Source organism: Gymnogyps californianus, chromosome 5, assembly GCF_018139145.2.
Source record: "Gymnogyps californianus isolate 813 chromosome 5, ASM1813914v2, whole genome shotgun sequence".
NCBI classification, from domain to species: Eukaryota; Metazoa; Chordata; class Aves; order Accipitriformes; family Cathartidae; genus Gymnogyps; species Gymnogyps californianus.
In genome coordinates this window covers 13231080-13254131 of record NC_059475.1, presented here as the reverse complement: position 1 = coordinate 13254131, position 23052 = coordinate 13231080, and the positions used below count along the sequence as shown (strand labels likewise).

The following is a 23052-nucleotide window of genomic DNA, read 5'->3' as shown; positions in this document are numbered from 1 at the left end:
GGGCTATCAGCAAAAGCAACCCCTATATTTTCTGACACAAAGATAAACAGAACTGAAAGTGCTTTTGGGCTGGTACCTGTCTACAAAGGAGCAATGAGTCTTTTTCCACACATCACTACAATGTTGCATACAGCCTGTTTTGGGTGGTCTTACACCACCTATCTGGAACAAATCTTTTTCCCTAAGACAATTTTTTCCAGCAAGTTTTCCTGCATGAACAGTAAGCAGGTGACATCTGCAGAAGGCAGACATGAATGCTTGGCCCTTATCTTATAACCACAGCTCTGCACTCTTGGGTTTTTTTCCCCTCACTTACTAACAACATGATAGGTTTTTAGTAATAAAATCTGTTGTTGCTGCCTTCAACTTTTTTATAGTTCTCTCTGTGTATCAGGACTCTTGAAAATGAGCGACTAATTTACTGGCCTGGCTCAAGCAGAGTTTGTGCAGGTGCTGTGCACTGATAAAGGAATTTCTACAATTTGGAGACTGCAGACCTATAAAAGAGTATAAGAACCACTACACTGGATCAGACCCGGAATCTCGCCTCCAACAGCAGGTAGCAGTAAACACTTAAAGCAGTGTATGAATAAGAAGAGAGCATATTTATCCAATCTCATTCCTCTAAGTTTGCACCCAGTAGTCAGTCTGGAAAACATCAGCATCTGTGAAGTGGCTGACAAAGCAAATCTATCAAAGGTCCTGTTCTTCATTATATGACACAGTTGCCAAATCCTTGTTAGATCCTCACAGCTCATTTTGTCCTTGCTTTCCACATTCACGCTCCTGTGTTGGAAACTTTGTGAGCTCTGCAGTAATGGAGTTAGCATAGTTCAGGAAGGAAAATACAGGCCATGGACAGGAACAATGTCCAGTAGCAGGAGAATGTACATTGATAAGGTCTGTGACAGTGGCTGACTAGAAGTTATTGAAGGCTGGTCCCTTACCTTTAAACCTGTCATCTGAGTCACTCTCACTCTCGCTGTTCTCATCTGCAGAGACAGAGGGATCAGTTAATGCAAAACCAAAGCAAACATAAACTTGGTTTACTGTGGTGAAACTGGGAAAAATCATATCTCACACTAAGCCTCGTGATCCACGCGTGCTCTCTCCTCAGTTCTAAAATATCTTGAAATAAACAGTTTGAATGACTCCTTAGATTATGTTTTCCTTGGATTTAGTTTCAATTTTTCTTGAGAATAAGAGTTTTGTTTTGATGAAAGTGCAAAATTCATTCTCCATGACAGCAACTGGTTGCACTGAACTCCCATCTATGCTAAGCTACAGAGGTGAATGTGCCATTTGGAAAATGGATTTTAACCCTTCCGCTTCTTTTTCAGACTAATTTTTTTGGAAAAAAGTTATGCAGCACTTGAGAAGTCAAAGTAAGCCTTATAAGCTTTGTCTGTCTGGGCAACATTTTCAGTCACCAGAACTCACCAAACTGAGTGAGAGTAACATTCAAAAGTAACCTTATGACAAGATGTGTTTCTGAGGTGTACTCGCATTAAAGCTCTATTGTACTCCTACTACAAACATGGCCTGAATTTCTTTTTGGCCCCTGCTTTTCCAGCAGCAGTCTGAAGCGCAGTGTGAGTTACATTCACATGCCAGGAAAAAGCATGAATGGATTACAAGGTCAAAACTGTGAATTTTGGACAAAACTTACAGATGCAAATTACTCAAAAAGTGAACTAAAGCTGGATAAGTCTAGCTGATCATGGGATTAATAGGATAGACAATGCTGAGAATCTCATTTGGTTTTAGCTCATCCCCATTTTCTCCTCTTGCAGACAGAAAGTTATCATTGTTCGTAGAAGAAAGTTCTAAACAAAGCAGAGCCTGGGGTAGATGTGGAGGAAAGAGGGGAATCTATTAATCCTGTAACATTCAAATGGATTCACTGAACCTTGATGCTTGTGTCGTACCTCGTAGGGACGCTGTCTCAATATTGGACATAGAAAGTTTCTTCAGTCGTTTTTTTCCTCTTTTTGCACTGTAGATGGAATTGATTCTTTGGACAAGCTGCAAAATAAGAAAATGAGGAATCAGTAAGACCAAACACTTTTCTGCCAGGAGACTTCTAATTAATCTATCCAAACAAAGAATTTGACCACAGATGATAGGCCAGCTGAACCTCCAAAGCCTTTACTATTTCAAAGTGCATTTCTTATCTCTCATTTTGAATCCCATTTGTTTGAATCACTCATTTTGAATTTCACTCCTTTACCCATGGATATACTTTAAAAAACAATTAAATAACTCAGAAACCTAAATCCCATTTTCAAAAATCTCATAGACATTTGCAATAAAAGCACAACGAGCCTGAGGATTCAAAGGTAGCAGTTATCCTCTACCACCTCATTCCTCTCTCTCTATGCTATTGTTTCTCTCTTCACTTGCATTGTCTAAGTAACAGTGATCCATTAGCCATATCCAACTTTGCCAACTCTCATGGACGTTAAGATCACATTCTTATTTTGAATGTAAGAGTAACGTGTGTTAGCACCTCTCCGAACTGAGATTTTAGTGTGTTCAAATAAGCACAGAAGGAGATGGCCCTAACTTTTTAAAGCCTTTTCAGGTACAGAGTGAACCAGCTGCTTTGAAGCTCTATCGTATCAGCTGAGGATCTGGCCCATATGGACTTCTCCTCCCTCCCCCTTCCAACTCATGCTGTACTTACCTTACTTCAGAGGTGCTGTATCTACTTTCTCCAATCTTATCCTTATCTACAAAAGTATTTTGAAGTTAGCTACTAGTGCTGGCTTTAGCTGGCTTTAACCAGTACTAGCCAGAATTTTAACTCCTGGTAATCATCTTTATGACTTCCCTCAGCAGGGCTAATGCAGATAATAACTATCTATCCAAAAAAACCTGAGATGATGGAAAATATTAATGAGATAACTTGTGTTTAGTGCCTTCAACAAGAGGTTGGGATTACTAAGAATTCGTAATTAAACAGAATATTATAACTCCTGGAGAGTCATAAATATGTAGCAATTAATCTTCATAATGTTTTTATGAGTCGGGAATAGTATATTTCATTTCATAGCAGCTTTACTCATAGAACTATAATACAATTTGCAAAAGCTGTTTTACCTCAAGCTTGCAGAGAGAAATAAACTCAGTGAGAGAAACTAATTTGCTGTAGACACAGTAGAAAGTCAGTAACAGAGCACAGACTGGAACAAAAACTCATGCAACCTCTCCAACAGAGGAAGAGGGTCTGGCCCAGAACAGACAGTTTGAAGTGTTAAAATCCTTGCTTGCTCTCGCGCTTGAAGCAGTATTAGGGATTTTGCCTCTACATGCTGACTGAGCCATGTGCAACCCACCAGCAAGGCTCAGCTGGAACTTCTCTGCTTGCGGCCGTGTGCCTGGCTCTGCCTGCTGGGAATCTGCACAGCACCACAGCAGAGCCAGCAGCATGAAATCCTGCCTGGCTCCAGTGCATGCGCCAGCCCAGAAATTCCTGCACGTAAGTACTAAACAAGGCATCAGAAACCAGGAGTGAGGGGCCTTGGTGGGATTTTTCACTCCCCTTGCTGTGCTGCTTGGCACTTCATCTGCTTGAGCTACTTCACCAGGGATAAAATACCTGCACTGTGGTAAGGAAAGCCCAGATGTTTAAAGCGTTTGGATATTGCTTCACAAAGCATCACTGGGGGTGGTACAGAACAAGAGTTTCTCAAGTTCAAGTTTTTCCCTCTAATAACTAACATTTTCTCCATAAAAAATTGAGATTCTCCAGTAATATGTGATTCTAGGAGCTACAGTGGCCAACAATAGAAATTATCACAAGATTTATGATAAAACTATGAAGATTCATATGCTGAAAACATAACTTTATACAAGGAGAATGTCTGTCCCTTAAATCAAAAAGAAAAAAGAAAGTTGGGTACAAAACTAACAGCCAAACTTCCCAAGTTTTACTCAAAACCAAGTAGTGAGCTACTCTGTAAGTTACTCTGTAACTTCCTTCACAGATTGGCTTCACAAATAAGCCTTCACTGCTCGTTTGTGCAGTGGAATAGTATATTCCAAGAAAGTAAAAATATAGGAAATATTAAGGATGTAGGATTAATTTCCTCCTTTTTGTTTGTTTCCTGCTTAGAGAGAATTTCAGACTAATTGACAGGAATGTAAAAATCTCACTCTACTCACAGTATTTACAGCCATGTACTTTAAAATATGCTCTCTAATACGAACAGGAAAGAGCTGAATATACAGTAAAAATCAACTTTGTTCACAAGCCAAAAATAAATATATTGGCAGTTCTCCCCCTCTCTGTTGCTATTGTACTAGAAAAGGTTTGTTGGGTTTTTTTATTGTTTTTTGGTGGCTTGGGTGTTTTTCACATCCTATTTTGAATTGGAAAACTCCTTGAAAAATGGAAAATTATTTTTTATTTCAAATCCATCAAGAAACAGTGTTATCAGGATGGGGTAGGTTGTGAGTAAATGAAGGGAAATATATTAGGCCAATAATAGTTATTTTCCTGAGACCAGTAAACAAATGATGGGGAAAAAAACCACTTCGGATGCTGCTGCATTTTCTAAAAAGTAATTGCTGGACCATCACCCATTCAAAATCATAAAGTCAGGTACACAACAATGCTCTGGCCCACAGAGCTTAAAGAAAAGTGTGGAAAACAGAATTGGCTTAAAATCAACTCTGTGCAAAGATGGCAATTGGCTGTTTGCTACTCTTGGATCAGGGCAGAGTTACCCACTTCAAGGGAAGGGATTTTCACAGTACAGCTGTATGTAAAAAAGGAGTATGTCTTGGCTCCTAAGAGTTAGTGTTTCTGTTTTGATCTCAATTTTCCTTTAGGATACAAAAAGAACTTTCAGTGATGGCTAAAGGCTGGATAAAAATTTGCAAGGTCTTGCAGACAGGTGACCTGTCCTCAGCATAAGCCTGATCACCCTGCCAGTACCTTTGGGATCCTCCTGGCCCGCCGTGTAGACAGCAGCTCGCTTGTGGTACTCAGGCTGTCCTCATTGAGGCTGGAAGGGGAGGAAGGAATGCCAAGCTGAGCCAGCAGCAGCATGTCATCATGGCTGTGCCGCTTGGGCAGCCGTGGTAAGCGGTGGCTCTTCCTTTCTGACCAGTTCCCGATGCGCAGAGACTGGCTGCTGGGCTTCGAAGGTAGCTGCAGGAACAAGAACAGCTTGAGCTCTTCCCCTCCTCAGCAACGCTGAGTGCAGAAGCAGCTCTTTTTGAGTGAGTGGTGGCAAAAGGACATCACGCCAGGTGAGCCACTGCTCTGCGAGATATGTGTGAAGAGAGGGTTTAAGGTCAAAAGAAAGAGACAGGGGTCAATATCTAAGACTTTAAAGTTCAAAGAAAACAATAACACTTTTGGGTTTGGTGCATTTCCATGCACCCACACCACATCAACTCTATGAGCCTTCAAACCTAACTTAAAGGCTTGGCTGACATCAGAACACTGACCCGATGGGCCTGATCCCTCTCTTTCACTTGCAGTAGTGAAAATCAAGAGCAATTACATTGAAGTTGCTATTTTATCCTAGAGAAAGAAAGCAGAAAATCAAGCTTGCTGTATTTCCATGGTGTTAAGATGTTTTTAAGATTTGCCAGTGTGCAGAGGCACGGTTACAGCTTTGTCCTGCATTTGCAAAGAATTCCCTTCAAAACATGAAACTGTTATCATTGTAGAGGGAAGGGAAAATCTCACTGACAAGATTAAGCACCAAGTAACAGCTATTTTTAAAAAACTGGGGCTCTTTTGGAGCAGTCCTTCGAGCAGCTCTGCCCAGCTCTGAGGAAGGTTAATTGGCAGGCTGGCAAGGCCGGGTCCCTGCCTTCTCCTCCCAAACACAAACACTGTGATTAAGCATAGGTATTTCTGTATGTGTGGATTTTGCATCACAAATACAATGTCATCAACGAAACATTCTTTTTATATCTGATGACTTCAAAAACTGAAAGCAACGAATGGGAAAGGAGAAGACACAGTGGGATTCAAAATGACCACAAGCCAGTGTTTCTGAGGTCTCTGCTTACCACAGGTTAGCGTGCCAGGAAAATCTGCAGCAGTCTATACTTTAATGAAAGGAATTCTTTTTGGAGATGATTGTTGAAAGCCTGCTGACCTTCTGATCTCTTCCCTCTTGTTTATCATCATCCATGACTGAAAAGTCATGTTGCTAATCCAGCTATGTTGCTATGCTGAAAAAACTGGGTGATAAATCGTTGCAAAAGCTGCCATTCTTCAGGAAATTGAGACTTTTCTATTTCTGGTCATTGGAGAATTACCCAGGCCCATAGTTGACCTGCTCTTAGTGCCTCTTCACTTTATGTATCAGCACAATGACAGCGTAATTATGGCAGGACTGACTCCTGGCAGGAAACTCCTGGCAGCATTTCAAAAAGAAGCTACCAGAATAAAGATAGCCCTGTTGCAAAGATACCAGAGTCCTTACTGAGCAACTTTACAGAAGTCATTTTAATCTGTATATTCTTTGGTCACCTTGTGTAAAACAGAGAACAACGGACAGTATCTTACTATGGACCTATATGGTTCCTACTCTAATGGTACACCCTGTTGGATCCTCTAGATGCTACACAATTCCTGTTGACACACACACAGCCTAAAAGAATTGTTATGCATAGTGTGTCTCTCACTACAAGGTTATCTTTGTGGCTGCACTTTCTGTTTCTCCTTACTCTGCCTGATTACCACTTTCCACTTGTTCACTTTTCAGTAGGTTTGTTGAAAACACTCCTGGTTTACAAATGATGTGTTAGGTGCTTCCTAAGAATCCTGGTGATACTTCTTTTGTCTCTTGGACTGTGATGCTCACATGCACACAAAATAAGTGAAAGAAAATATATTCAGTTTTGTTCTAGGTCTCTTTACAAGACAAAAATGTGAATTATTGTGACCTTTTGTTCAACTGCAAATTTTCTGTTGGTTCAGTGCAAAACAAAGTTCCTTTAAAAGGCATTTTGAATCTCAAAATTAAGTATGTGATGAAATTTATATTTTTCCTTATGAACACAATGATCTCATAAACACCAAAGCAACCTGGCATTTCATAGCATTCATAGCGTTCACAAAAAACAGACTGCTTTGGAAAATTCACCACAAAATGGAAAGTCTGCAGAGTTCCTGGTCTTTTACTTCATGCTGTAAACACAACCTGTACAGCCTTGTTAAATGCAGACACTCAGGTTTTTCTGATTATTTTATTATTCATTTATTTATTGGGGTGACGTACTTGGCCTTCTCCATTTTACAATAAAACATGCCACACTGTGTACTTCACATTAGCAAAGTCACAATAGGCCACACGTAACAATACATGGGCAAGATTAAGCAGCTGACTTTTTCCCTCCTGTCCCTACTAAAAGCCCAGCAGCAAATGTGGAGGCAATTCACAAAGAGGTGCAGCCATACAAATAATTTAGGGCCAGATTCAGCTCACAAACAACCGGTGGAAAGATTCTGCTTCAACTCATCAGGCCGTAGCCAGCACAAAGAGCCATCAGCTTCTGCAGCGCAGCACTGAGAAGCTGAGCTACAGCTGCCAAGAGCATTCCCAGCAACAATTTATGCATTTGATCGCACTCTTTTTCCAGATACCCTCTCTCATGCAGTACAGCTGCTCTTCCTCCTATGCCATGATTGATTTTCTTGCAAAAGTTTTAAATAAGCCTCAAGCACAGAAAGACTGGCGCCGTCATGCCATTACCTGGGGAGGTGATGTGTATTTCCTGTCCTGCGGCGTCCACATCCTGTGCAAAGAATCTAGGGAATTCTCCGAGAGCTGATGGGATTTTCGGCCCGCGTGACGGCCTTTCAGCTCCACATCCTCGTACGGGTTTTCCTTGGGTGACTCGCCTTCACATTGTTGGGTTTTTTTTTTTAAAGAAAAGAAAAACAGACAGGAATGTAAAGTTAAAAAAAAGAAAAATCATGTGAACCAAGTGAAAGGCTTTTAGAAAAGCTCCTCGGCTTTCAGCATGACTCATCCCTCTAACTGCAGCTGGAAGTATTTGGAAGAGAACTTGGCTATGAGGTCGACAAGTTTCTTTAGGTTTTTTTTACTGCCTTTTTTTTTTTTTAAATAAAATGCAAAGATTTCACAAGACATGCTTCTGAGCATCTGCAGCTGTGGAAAATTTATTGATATATAAAAGCTAAGGCACATAACTACTTTAAAGTGTATCAGTAGATTTTATAAATCTATAGCAGCCACTCACAGGGTGAAATGAATAGCAATAAATAACTGTTCTCAACATACCACCCTTACACACAATAAGACAACTTTTATTTGATGCTACCTTCACTTTCCTCTCCCCCTGAGAGAAGGCAAAGAAAGAATAAACACTCAGCTCAGCAGTGCCAAGAGAGAAGACTGGAAAATGTAAAAGATGAGAGAATTTCTGCCCCAACCATACTGCATCCTCAAAGTGTTCTTTAAACACATCATGCCTTCTAATTAAGCACCTATTCATTTCAATTTATGTAAAATTAATATCTCCCAGAAGGAAACTCATCCTGCCAGTAATATATAGAGACTTGAACAGTTAATCACTAAATATGACATAAATGAAAAATACATCAAAAAGCAGACTGCAATCTTTGAATTTTTAGCATTTGAAAACCAGAACCAACATTTATAGTCCAGATTTAAGTGAGATCCAATACCCTTCAGCAGCCTAAGGAACAGTGGAATAACCCACCATCTTCTCAAAACTCCTGAACTCGCTAAACCTCTTGCTGAACTAAGAAGCATGAAGAGGAATGAGTGCCGTCAGTAAAATGAACATTTTGTATCCATTTCTTCAGACAGTTTATAATCAGCAACTGGTTTAGAACTTCAGGTTTTTCAAACACAGAGTCCTTCTAGTTTTCCAACCATCTTACACAGAAAATCATCCCCAAAAAAGTGATCTACTCAAATTCAAGACTTGAATTTGCAGAAACTTGAAACGTTCAGGAAGTTCAAAGCTTTTGAACCAACCTGCTTTTGGTTTTATATCTAAAGATTACTCTAAAACTCATGGGTTCAGTACAATATATATTGCAATACAAGCTATTAAATATAAGAAATTCAGATCTTACTACATACTGTATCAATTAAGAATTGAGGACAGAAAGCTATAGCATGGTTCATTATTGTGCTGGTTTTGGCTGGGATAGAGTTAATTTTCTTCACAGTAGCTACTATGGGGCTATGGTTTGGATTTGTGCTGAAAACAGTGTTGATAATACAGGGATGTTTCAGTTACTGCTGAGCAGTGCTTACCCAGAGTCAAGGCCCTTTCTGCTTCTCACCTCACCCCACCAGCGAGCAGGCTGGGGGTGCACAAGAAGCTGGGAGGGGACACAGCTGGGACAGCTGACCCCAACTGACCAAAGGGATATTCCACACCATGGGACGTCATGCTCAGCATATAAAGCTGGGGGAAGAAGGAGGAAGGGGGGGACATTCGGAGTGATGGCGTTTGTCTTCCCAAGTAACAATTATGCGTGATGGAGCCCTGCTTTCTTGGAGATGGCTGAACAGCTGCCTGCTGATGGGAAGTAGTGAATGAATTCCTTGTTTTGCTTTGCTTGCATGCAGGGCTTTTGCTTTACTTATTAAACTGTCTTTATCTCAACCCATGAGTTTTCTCACTTTTACCCTTCTGATTCTCTTCCCCATCCCACCAGGGGGGAGTGAGCGAGCGGCTGTGTGGGGCTTAGTTGCCGGCTGGGGTTAAACTTCAACAATTATTCACACTGTTACAGAAAATATTCACTGCTTTTACAGAGATGACAGTTAAGGCATAGGTGTTTTCAATGAGAGCAAAGCCTGGATTAATACCCAGTTGATTTGACTACCAGCTTTGTTCTAGACAGAATATTACATTTCCTCATTGTAGAAAAGAAAACAAAAGTAGTTTGTGCTTTCTACTTTATTGTTAAGCCTGGAAGCATGAGACTGCTTGATTCATCAATTATAGTGATAAGAGCTGTTGCTTAGCAAGTTCACATATTCACAATACAAGTAAAAATACAGTTTTGCTTTGGTAGTGCATCATACTAAGATTTCTAGTTAAATATAAGCACAAGAGTGAATGTTTTAGCTTTGTTTTAATTAGAAGCCTGAATAACTGCTGCTCTTGAAGAATGTTTGAATTGGCAATCACAGCTTATTATTTCATCCAGAGGGAATTTGATTCTAGAGGCTGCACTATCATCACAGTCAATACGCATGCCGCATGGAAAGAACGCTTTCAGGTGCCTGGGGTACTTAGAAGAAAGACCTTTTGATTAATGCAATGAACAGGATAAATCTTAAGTAACAAATATTCCTACAAAAATTTAAAGCTACAAATGTTCTGGAAGGACTATGGAATTGATTGATTCCTTCTGCAGGAAGAAAAATAAATAGCTATTGCACACTAATTCTGTTACTTGTAAACTCTAGAGCTCTAGATATGATAATCATAACAACAATAAATGGTCAACTTTGCAAAATGCTGTTGCTTACTCACAGCTAATTGGACTGTACTAGCACAATAAAATTTCTTGTAAGCCTAAGTCAAGTATAGGTCAAGCAAGCATTTTAGAATGGATTAACAGATTCTAAAATACCCGGCTACATTAGACAGTGCTTAAATATATGCTTCCTTGTGAAAACAAATGTTATTACATTAGTCTGCACAGTATCCAAACTCCTGAGAAGAAACAGGCCCATCAGTTGAAAAGAAACCTTTTTTTAAAATGTAAAGCATTTAAAAGTTTTAGGGTCATTCTCTTTCCAAGACACAATGTAAAACAGAATTGCTTGAACCCAGTTAAACTCAACATTACTAATGTTGACCTAAAATATTAAGTATAGAAACAGGCCCAGAGAAGTCTTGGATGAGAGGAGAGGAAGGAGCAAGGAACCATGAGCAGAGGCTGCTTTTCTGACTCAGATTCTCTACCAAAAGAAAGCTCCGGCCGAATTCCTCATCAGTGTAATGTGGAGGTCAGTGGAGACACCACAGGGTTTTTAACCCTTTCCCTAGAGCTGTGAGAGTTTCTTCAGATGACTGGCTTGCTGTTCAGGAACGCTTGTTTCTTTTATTTTTCTAATTTGCTTAAAAATCAAATTATTTCAGGGTTTGGATTTTTTTTTTCATTTTGAAATTATGCCTTGAGACCAAATATGCCTCACCTATTCTTTTTTTTTTTTTTTTAAAGAATAAACTTCCCCAGCAAATCTCTGATAATGAAATAGTCTGATCAATCTGAAACAACCTGGTTTTGCTGATTTGGCATTTGAACCCAGTATTTGGTTCAGCCAGTGAACTAAAAGAGACAATTTATTTGTCTAGGTCTTCAGTAATTTTCAAAACTTAGACAAGCACCATTTTTCAGTACATATGCTCTCCCTGGTGGATGAGACCAAAAGACCAGATATGCGAAACGAGCACTAAGCAGCCCAGACAGACTGGTTTCTGAGTGCCAAGAGTAGGAAGGACAAGTGACAAAAAATCCAAGATGGCCAGCAAGCTAAAAAGATGTGTGAGGGTACCCTGAACTGCCTTAGAGCAGCATTTAACCCTATCACTCTGCACTGTGACTCCCATGGGAGAAAGACCTGGGAAGTGATGGCCACTAGCAGATGGCCACTAGCCACTAGCCCACATCAGAGTGCGGCTCTGGGGAAGGGCTGCGGTGGTGGCTGCTACTGTTGCTGCAGCACAAAAATGAGGAAAGCTTCCATATAGCTGGGCTGGCTCAGAGGTTTGCAGCTTTGATCTCTGCATTTCTCCTCAACACCATCACTTCTCTAGTCCCAAGACCCAGGCAAGGAATGTTCACAATCTGCAAGCTGCAGTGCTTTTGCATTCATTTGGATTTGCTGCAAAAGGAAAACACATTTACAAGGAAAGCGCAAGGAAACATCCTTGTTCCTTCCATATGGATGTCTCTATTAGAAGCCAAAAGGAGAAACATGATACAGTGGAGGCCAGGCTTGTCTTAAGGAGGTTGATCCAACTGCCACACAAGACAACAGCAGACTATCACTGACTTCAAAGGAAGCTCAGACCGACCCCCAGAATGCATATGGTCACACAAAATAGCAAGCCTTTGGCAAATACTGTCTCTAATCACCATCCCTGCTTCCAGATCAGTTCCCTTTATAAACATTTTTTTTCAAGTTTCCCATTCTTTTGAATTCTACGTACCGAACTGCTGAGTTAACATGGGACATTGATCTACATGACATTTATCTTCAGAAGATCTCACAGGCAATTTAATGATTGGTCCATAGGGGAAAGAAAAAAAAAAAAAAAGATAACCAGTGATCTTTAGAAAAGTCCTGAGGAATGCAGTGCCTTGAGCTTAAGCATCGACGAGTTTCCTCCAGCGGTTGCAATTCCTCACTCCGTGATGCTCTGCGAGTCAGCCCCACCGAGTCCTGAGGCGGCACACAATGTTCCTCTGCTCAGCCTCTCACACGTGGCAAATGGAAAGCAGAGGCAGACTCAGCAAGTTTGTCTCATGCTGAGAAAGGAGTGAAAAGTAAGGCTGGGGGGGGGGGGGAAATGTAGGCAGACACTTGTCTATAAATGGCAGAAAGCAGGGAAATGTATCATTTCTTTCTAGATGGGAGAAATAATTATCAGAGCAATGAAGTGATTCACTGAGTGCTGATTATAACTCCTGCCTTTTGCGCTGCCAGGAAGCAAGAAGAATCAAACAGCAGGTATACAGTAAAGGAAAGGGCTCATCAACTTCTGTTAACTTGGGTGCCTAAATTAGGAGCCAGTGTTCACAGAGGAGATACTGTCTCCAGAGGGTGATGCTGAGTGCCCAAGCTAAGAGCCTACCGCCTTCCCTGCTGGCTACACAGAAAGCCCAGGCCCCTGAGCCGTACAGCTGAGTTAGAGTTAGCACCTCACAAATGACAAAGGGTGCATTTTCTGCATACTAGAGCATGTGCACAAAATATAGGGCAATTAATGTATTTTACATTATAATGAACTGGGAGATGAAAGCTTCAGCTGCCATCCCAAGAGAGACTTAGGAAAAAGCAGCACATACCTCCAGAGGCAAGGAGCTGAAAACAGTGGCAATAAATGGGCAGGAAAAGAGCCCAGATAGGCAGAATCAGGACTGAATAGCAGACAAGTAGAAATACCCAAGTGAGCAGTCTGTAAGAACCTCTGATGCTTGTGGTACTTATCCCCTCAACCTTTTGCAGTGTTTCTGTAACAACAGACACAAGGTGCAACATCAACTCCTTTCCACACATAATCCCTCTGATGGCATCTACACATCCTTGAACTACCTTTTTTGCCCTCTGCCCATGACCTCTGTTCAGTTGTAGATATAGCCCAATTCATCCAGCTCATGCACATTTGGTGCACACAAGCCCTTGCAGAAGATTAAGATAAAATACAACTGGGCAAGGAAGAAGCAAGCATAGAAGGGTGGTTGGGGAATTCTGCTTTTGCTGCTGTTGAAAAGGAAGCAATGGGAATGAACCTGTGAGTGCAAACACTGCATGAGGGAACAGCACAGGATTCATGTGCTGTGCAGACTTAGAGCTCCCCAGCACCTCTGGGCACTTAAGTCCAAAGAACTGCACAATAGTGAGAATCCAGGTGTGTTCTGCGTATGCATCACTCATTCATTTTATTCATAAAATTACACAAACGCAGATTCACATCACCAGTGCTGGAGGAAAACTCAGCCACTGGGATGTTTATGAGCATGTTCAGATCAAATGGATGAAAACCACAAAATCTCCACACTCTCATAAAGTATCTGAGCTTAGATCTTTAGTACATAGATGAGCTCTTTCAACATCAGAGAAGCTGCAACTGTGCATCTCAGCTGAGGAATTTACCCCAGGAATCTGTAGAAAGAGGAACTACTTCAGCATCAAATTACAGCTAAGACACATTATAGCTGCTTTGAAAAGCTATTGCTGAACAGTACTACGTTACAGACCATTACTTGCTTATAATCCTACCACCCAGTGTATCAGCTCAGTATTACGTTCTCAGAAAAGTAGTAGAGCATCTGCAACATGCAGAGTGAGAAGTCTAAAATGCGATTGGCCTTTTGAGCCCTGGTCCATGGAGTTTGTAGGCAAGCAAGAGCCTGTGCTTTCTGTACTTCTGCAGTTTTGCTTTGCCTTGCAATAAGCAGAAGAAACACTGCAGATACTTTCAGCTTCCTGCTATCTCTGCAGGGACTGCAAGACCCTAGAGTTGTAATCATAACGAAGCATTAGAGGGAGAAGAATTAGCATGGCTGATAAATGAATAAGAATTTTCACCCCCCCAAAATCATTCATTTAACACTCAGTCCAAAATCATGTGCATGAAAACGTCTCATGAGCAACTATTAGCACAGTCCAGCATCAGCATGCCTAAACTGCTTGCACTTCACAGAAGTTTAACCCTGCTGGCTTCAATACAGTCTCTGAATTTAAACTAGGATTTGAGAGAGCAGCCTAATGGTCATTTTACTCTCTGTTTTACTAGCCTGCAGTATTGACTAGAAAACCAGGCAATAAAGCTGACAGAGACTGTCAAAAGAAGCTGTAGTGGATGGTATAGCTGTGAGACAGACTCCACAGAGAAAAATGGGGATCTAAATAAAGCACGAGATGATTATTAAAAACAACTGAAATCCACGTATCCCAATGTAGCAACAAAGCAGCAGGCTGATCATCATTAGGATCAGACAGCTAGAGTATTTGGCCTTTCTTTGACAGGCCCATATGGATACTGTTTAATTTAATGTGCTCTGGCTGCCATTATCCTACAGTGTCTATTATTAAAATTGCCACTATTACACTTTCCAAAAACTCTCATGTTTTTTAGACTGTGAGAGGCAGACTGGGGGCGTGGAGGAAGACAGGAACATACGTTTCCCTGATCACTGCCTGCACCATCATTTTGTATTGATCCTAGCTCTGTCTTTGAGTAACAACTATCCAGAGACCTCCTTGTAAGGGTCTGACTAAAAACCCAAAATGTTTTCAGAGAAGCCACTAGCACAGCACTGCTGGCAGAGGTGCAATCTCTCCAAGTTTGCTTCAGCTTCACAGCAGCCCAGCAATTCCAGTTTCTCCCAGATTTGTACAACCCTTTTGATGTGAGATGATAATATGACAGACAATAATGCAATACAAAAGCATGACAGGCGATAGTGTGGCACGTGATGATGAGATTTTACTGGAAAGATCTGCTTGCTGTCTTTTTAACCTTTTTCCACATTTACTGGAAGAACTTTGCAAATGTTCTAATTTGAAAGCAATGTCAAGCTGGAACATCTTCCAACTGGACCTCAGTCATCATTTCTGCAGCTCTTGGCACACACAGTGGAGGATTCAGTAAAACAGCTAAATCATCCCATTTGTTACATGACATGCACTATGTCCAATTTACATCAGAATTCAAAACAACTAATCAGTTTAGGGGAGACGAGGTGCCTTACCAGGAGGGATAAAGGGAGTGACACTCTGTTCTGGACTCCACAGGGAAGGTTAAGCCACCAACATTCCCTCCACACTCAGGATCTTGCTTGTAGGTCCACACCTGCCTATTTTAACTGCTCAGGCACCCACCTGGGTTAGGCTGCCCGGACACTCCACTTAATAATGCTGCTTTGAGACATATTGCTCCATCTCCTCTCCTATGAATTCTGATGTATTGGGAAATAGCTCAGAGACCCAGATTCATCTGTTCTCATCTCTCCAGAAAAGACTGTACTTACCCAAGTACAACAACAACCTGGCCCTCACTAATTTCAAGGAGAGATAGCTACACCAAAAGGACATTTTGGTTCCTGAGTGATTATGTGAAACCTGTATACAAGACTTATGTGGATATGATTTTACTCAAAAAAAAAAAAAAAAAAAAAAGAACTTTTCTAGGTCTGGTACCAATCTGACAGGTTTGGGGCTTTATAATGATTTATTTTTCACTCAACTCTGACTTTGAAGAAGGCCCACGCAAACCCAGAACTAGTTGTCCTGTTACAGTGCCGAAGTAAACAAGAAGCTGATTCTCCCGAAACTGAAGTAAGATACTCATACTGACAGAGGAAAACAGCTGAACAATTGTGTATAACTACACTGTTTCACTTTTCAGTCACCTTGGGTGTCAATTGTAACAAGGTTCAATTATATACCTCCAGAAGCACAGTGATTAAGTTGCTATCATCAGTCTAACTCCTCTTAAGGTGCAAAAAATATTTATCAAGAGAAGTATCCAGCTATTGAAAGGGCTCAAAGTCTCCTAAATGTGACACTGACAGGTCCAGAGAGCAGAAGGGTGCATAAGAAACCTTCCCCAGGAGGGCCAGCTGCCCCTGGGACCATGGATTGCAAGACGCTCCCAATGGGAGTGTACCAGCAAGATCCCATTCAGAAATTCATCCTGGTTTTAGAGATCCCACAGCAATATTTCTTGGGGCATTGCATTACTTTCTAGACTGCTTCAGCTCTAGCTGTCAAAGCAGACACAGTAGCTGTCAGCAGCTGCTTCTCCTTCAACTGTCTCAGTTCTCCTGTTTGCCTCCTTTTCTCGCTTTTCCCCCCTCCAGACAGAGTTCCCACACAATTTAACTATCACCTTTTATTTAAAGCCAATCTGAAATGATCCGACTCTGCTGACTGAGAGCTTCACAGACTCCAGAAGAGCATTTTGACTGGCTTTGTCAATTACTTCTCAACAAACATAAATACAACCAGAGATGGGCCTGAACCCAAGCTCTGCCGCTGAACATTTATTTCTGAGCTGGGAAGAAGTCTGTATCCCTATCAAGAATGTGTGACTGACTCTAGTCTCCTCAATAGATCACAGAGAAACTGTGATGTGGAGATAGGGAGAAATTAGAAGATAGAACTGAATTGCAAGGCAAGCTTTCAAACTGGCCTCTACCACCATGGACAATATCAAAACCCCAGATGCAAAGGCCTGTGCTCTTTTAGAACCAGAACTCAACCGCTGAATCCCAGCTTTAAAATAAAAACATTTCAACTTTTAACTTTGCATATAACTGTGGCATTGCCTGGAGGAAAGATTTTTTCGCAGGAATTTGTGCCAGTTGCCTGAACCATACACTTTTGACTATCCTTCCTCTTGCCCAGGTTATCTATCCCTCTTTAACAGCTAATCCATCTGCCCAAGTTCACGTTCCAGCTGCTGGAGTCTCCTTGAGAAGAGCATTTCCTCAGCCAGTGGGTATTTGATGGACTCCATCTTCCACAGTATATCCTAAAACGTCAGTTGAAAAAATATCTGCATTTAATGAACAAAGGAGTCCCATACTGCTGACTCTATCAACCGCAAGGTTAAAGGAGAGACACATGGCCTAGTGATCTACACAGAACTGGGACCTGCCACCAAGCAGCTCTAACGCAAGTTTTGGCACTGATACCTATCATGCCTTTGGCATGCTACCTAACTTCTGGCATAGACCAGGCCTGGCTGCACGTAACTGGCATATGCTGGTGTCCCCAGACTTTGTGTTCCTAAGGACTCTGCTGCCAGCGAAACACCAAAACTTCCCCAGGGCAGTAGCAGACACTTACGTTCCTCCTCACAGGAATTTGACGGAGAGGACTAAACTAAAAGATCGATTTCAGCCCTGGAGCAATTCTGACAGATCTATGCACTGGGAAAAGGCCTAGCAGGAAGCCTGTCAACCGACACAGAGGAAGGGCTAATGTCGTCCCAAACTGCCAGGCATACACCAATGCATGTGGCCAAGCCAGACAGAGCATGGGTTTGTCCGCTGCAACCCAGCATGGTGAGCACTCAAAAGAGTTCCGGCCACAAAGGCAAGCCAGTCTTGTCCCAAAGAAAAGCACAGCCTAATCCCACCTGGGGACTCTAAAATAGGGTAATTCATTAGCGTTGTCTTTCACGTTAATTAACAGAGTTCTACGAGTGCTTTGGACCATTGCAATTTAGTGAGCAGGCACCAGTCTTGCATGTGAGCCAGTCAGACAGAATGGGAACCTTACTGGGGCAAGACCTCTCTGCACTAATATATGTGGCTGAAATAAATCCATTCTTACACAGACTGCTCTTCTTATTGCACCAGTAAGATGCTAAACCCGTTAGAAGACGAATAATCTGATACTCGTACACCTGGGCTATTTGCTGAATAGTCTACCTATGACTTCAAAAACAGCAGAGAAGCAAGAAACCCTGTTAGTCACAGATCTTCAGGGAGGAAAAGCATTTTAATCACATTCATTCTTCTTGGGAAAAAAAAAGTTTTAAATGAGGGCCAGGCAGCTATAAGAGCAAATAGCTCTTGCTTCAACAGGGCAGATGGAGTTGTGTGACATCAGATTAAACATTCTCAATCTATGATGCAACATGCACAGCCCAGCTGAGAAATGGGTCTCCTACACATCTATGTAGTGTCCTCTTAGAGGAAATCTCCACCTGTTTTACAGTGTCCAGCACTCTGAGGAGTGACAAACAAAGTAAGAAGGCTTGCCTTGTCAAAGATTTTTTCCACTATATTTAATTTCTGAATTGTGAATGCAATTTCTCTTACAAACACAAACTATAATTTACATGGTTTTACTAGATTTTCTTAAGTTAAACTTAATATTGTGCCCTTAACCTTGCCTTCACTTTAGGCATTCAGCTTTTTTTGGTGATGATAACAAGTGCTTTCTTCTAGATGTCAGGTGAAAAATGCCTCAGAGACACCAGAGGTTAAATAACAATATTCAGATATCTCAACTGCATTTAGGGGAACAGATTGGAAAACTGAAACCATATGGTACATATGACAGGAAATACTGTTGTCCACAAACACAGCAGAAGCAACCGTCTCAGACATCTCTTAATACTATGATAGTTTCTTGAATTTGCACAAAGCCAAGCATGGTTTCCCCAACTGGCTTCAAAAAGCCGCATCAATTTTGGTCTGATTAAAGACTCATTCAAAACCACAAGAAGCAAAACAATGTTAAGTTTACTATGAGTGCCACATTCCTGTGAGTGCGAGTACGGAAGATGAATGAAGTCCACATGGTTCCTTGCACATGGACTACAGCTCTGATTAATATTACGAATGTGCACCCCTTTATACAACTGCTTCTTGACTAATGCAGAATGGATCATTATGCTCCAATCCAGTATCTGTCTTGAACTTAACATGCAGATATTTCATCTATTAAAGTGTAAAAAAATATTACAAAATTAAACAAAGCGTCTGGTTCATGATGTCACTGGATTTCAAAGCACAATCATTTTTGGTTTTAATGTACCTTTAAAAGAAAAAAAAAAGTTTTAAGTTGGCTCTCAAAATAACATAAACTAGCCATAGCAGTTCATCAGTGTCCTGGTCATTAAAGAAGGAAACAGTGTAAGGACACCAGGAGAAAGACAAAGGTTTAGTGTGCATGTGCATCAGATGATGAGTTCATGTAGTAACCTCAAAACCAATGACTCTAGTCCTGGCATTTACATGCTCAGAAGCTGTATTTTGATCATTGTACTTGTCTGAGTGAGAGCACTCAGTATCCCAACACAGTATCTTTCAGATATCTAACATTAAATATGCTTTTTAGAAGATACCCTCTGATAGATAATTCACAACTTATCCACAGCTCTCCTCTGCTTTCCAGTGAGGGAGAAATGTCCTGCTGAGGGGCACCAGGCTGGGAGACGCAGTGACAGACAGGAGAGCTGGGCTGCTGTCCCGGGAGGACCTCAGCAAGCTGAAGGAATGGCTCAAAAGGAACTTCGGGAAGTTTAGGAATGACACATACGGTCCCACACGTGGGTCAGAATAACCCTGCGACAGTACATGCCAGGGCTGACTGGCTAGGGAGCAACTCTGCAAAAAAAGGGCTTGGGGTCCCAGTGGGCAACAAACCGAACATAAGGCAGCAGTGTGTGCCTGTGGCAAGGAAGGTCAACCACACCTTGGCCTGCATTAGCAAGAGTGTGGCCAGCAAGTCACGGGAAGTGGTAATTCCCCTCTATTTGGCCCTTGCAAGGCCACACATGGAGTAATCACAGTACCAGAGAGACATCAACAGACTGGAGATAGTCTAGAGCAAGGCTACTAAGATGGCTGGGGGCTGGAGCATACGACATAAGCAAGAAAAGGCTGAGGGAACTGCGACTGTTTAGCCTAGAGAAGTCGGGGTGGGGGGATATAACTGCTGTCTTCGACTACCTAGAAGGGGTTACGGAAAAGATGGAGCCAGACGCTTCTTGGAGATGCACAGTGAAAGGATGAAAGACAACGGTCACAAATAGCAACAAGCAAAATTCTGACTGGATAGAAAGAAAAATTCCTTCACAGTGATATCAAGAAAAAATTCTTCACAGTGGAGGTTAAGCAGTGGAGCAGGCTGCGCAGAGAGGCAGTGGAACCACCCTCCTAAGATATTTTGAAAACTCAACCAGACGTAGCCCTGAGCAACCTGATCTAACTTTGAAACTAGCACTGCTCTGAGCAGAGCCTGGACCAGCTGACACCAGAGTCCCTTCCAACCTGAATTCTTTTTTATGGTTCTGTCTCACAGTAAAGTGCTTAGAGCATTGCTCAAGATTTACAGCCTTTTTTTCTTGTGTTTTAACACTTACTTGCATTAAAAGTTTTAATTCTACAGGGGATAGGGTGGGAGGGGACTTTATTGAGTTTATTACTACAGTGACAATGTTTTAACTACCTACAAGCTTTCAGGGAGGCAGGAGATTCAACCAGGTATAGATAAAAAATCCACCATTACTTTTAGGGCAACTGTTTTCAAAGAAAACCCAAAGCAGCAGTGACAGAGTCTTTTATAGCTTTGAAGCAGATGTAAATCTATAAAATAAACTCACTCTTACAGACACCTGGTCTGCATGAGTACAAAAGTGCTACTTAGAGACTGGGGTCTAACACTACTGGTATAAATTATGCAGATGTGATACACAAAACTACGATAGTTTCTTTAAAGCCGGAGATCAAACTACTTTGGCGTGTCTTTAATCATGCTTGACAGTTTGTAAGAATTATACTGATTTGGCATTCCCCCTGCACTGCCTGTATTGAATGAAGTGCTTTGGAAAGAGGTTGTTAAAAAGCAGTACAAAACAATGAAGTTCTGTGTTTGTCCACAGATCTGAAATTTTGCATTCTCTTCCCACTGCCCTGACAAAATGCCCAAATTATAATCTGCAGGGAGCTGGCTTATAGTTCCCATGAGCTGGAAGAGCCCATTATGATTTCGTTTTACTGAACCCAAGATTTCTTCTCATTTGAAGAAAGCTTCTTACCAGTCCTGCACATTTGTCCTGGTTTCAGCTGGGATAGAGTTAATTTTCTTCCTAGTAGCTGGTATAGTGCAGTGTTTTGGATTTAGTAGGAGAATAATGTTGATAACACACTGATGTTTTTAGTTGTTGCTAAGTAGTGTTTATGCCCAGCCAGCAAGAAGTTGGGAGGGGGCACAAGAAGTTGGGAGGGGACGCAGCCAGGACAGCTGACCCAAACCGGCCAAAGGAATATTCCATACCATATGACGTCATGCCCAGTATATAAACTGGGGGGAGCTGGCCAGGAGGGGTGGATCGCTGCTCGGGAACTAACTGGGCATCAGTTGGCAAGTGGTGAGCAATTGCATTGTGCATCACTTGTTTTGTATATTCTAATTCTTTTAGTATTATTATTGTCATTTTATTATTATTATTATTATTATTATTATTATCATCATCATTATTTTCTTCCTTTCTGTCCTATTAAACTCTTTATCTCAACCCACAAGTTCGGGGGTTTTTTTGATTCTCTCCCCCATCCTACTGGGTGGGGGAGTGAGCAAGCGGCTGCATGGTGCTTAGTTGCCGGGCTGGGGTTAAACCACATCAATATTTTATTTTGATATTTAACAAACCAAAGCAAGGAAAAGAAGCATTACCACCTAACATCTGGCAGCACTTTGACAGGTCCTGAGCAAAGATAAGCACTGTAATTAATGCACAATACATTTTCAAGTGTGAATTGCATGGTTGTCTGACTGTTCATGGAGAAGGCTGTTGATCATGTAAGGACGCTCTCCACAGAAAAAACTTTTTAGTATCTACATAAGCTCTCATTTTTATTAACAGACACTGAACAGCAGCATTTTTTTGTGTTCTGAAAGCAATTTTTTGAATGACATAAAGGGAGAGCTGAAAATGGAAACAGTAAATTCCTGTTTTCACTGAGGCTGACAAGCCAGAGACAGAATTTGGGTATAAGGACAAAGAGCCCCGAGCTGCAATTTGTGGCCACTGTTCTTTGCTGCATCAACTGATATGACCAAGAAGAGTTGTGTTCTATCATCTTTGTTTGCCCTTCAAACATTTGTAAGCAGTATTAGAGTGCCTCTGGTCGTGTATTTACCAGACTAAACAAGCCCAGCTTGTCAGTGTCTTTTCAGAGGACACGTGCTCTAGTGCCCCTGACTATCTTGGTAGCCCTCCAGTTTTCAGTAGATAAAGATTCATTGTCCAAAGTAAAATGAAGCACCCTTCATATCTGTTGTAATAATACAACACTGAAAGAGTTAAAAACAATGCAGATATTCATCATTTGCATGGAAAATCTGTGCTCTGAAGGGCTGCCCGATTTTCAGTAATTATAAGAACTTTTTTGATGTTAAAAGAATGTATGCATAGGCCATACATTTCCTTCTAAGACCAAAAGAAACATGTTTTTCTTGTGAAGCTTAATCAAAACAGCGTTTTTGCTGCGCATTCCTGATGGCTCTATAGCTAAAGGAAATTAATTTTTCTTTAACCAGCAAGTGGGACTGAGGGGAGACCAGGAATGGTGCTACAAACAACTGCTTTGAGGCAGTCCACACAGGAGTCCTGAAAAGCTCAGGCTGACCACACAAGGCCTGTGAGGTTAATCTTGCTATTGGATAGTTCTGTAAACACTATCTTGAGTTCAGTTCTTTGCATTTTTACACCACTCAAGGCTTCAAGCCAAGGCCTTGATAAAAAGAATGATTTGGTTCTTGAAAAGCATGGCAAAAAGCTGACCAAACAGTTTGTTTCCAATACCAC

General features: G+C 41.4%; 1 protein-coding gene across 2 annotated transcripts in view; it reads right to left on the bottom strand.

Moving 5' to 3' along the window:
• DENND2B (DENN domain containing 2B) overlaps nt 1-23052 on the bottom strand; it is a 185549-nt gene that overhangs the window by 47708 nt on the left and 114789 nt on the right. For both annotated transcript variants that reach the window (XM_050897094.1, XM_050897095.1), the window contains exons 6-9: nt 7725-7873; nt 4943-5158; nt 1929-2025; nt 948-992 (exon numbers count right to left, since the gene is read on the bottom strand). In XM_050897094.1, coding sequence (XP_050753051.1) covers nt 948-992; nt 1929-2025; nt 4943-5158; nt 7725-7873 — 507 coding nt within the window. The remainder of the gene's footprint in view (nt 1-947; nt 993-1928; nt 2026-4942; nt 5159-7724; nt 7874-23052) is intronic.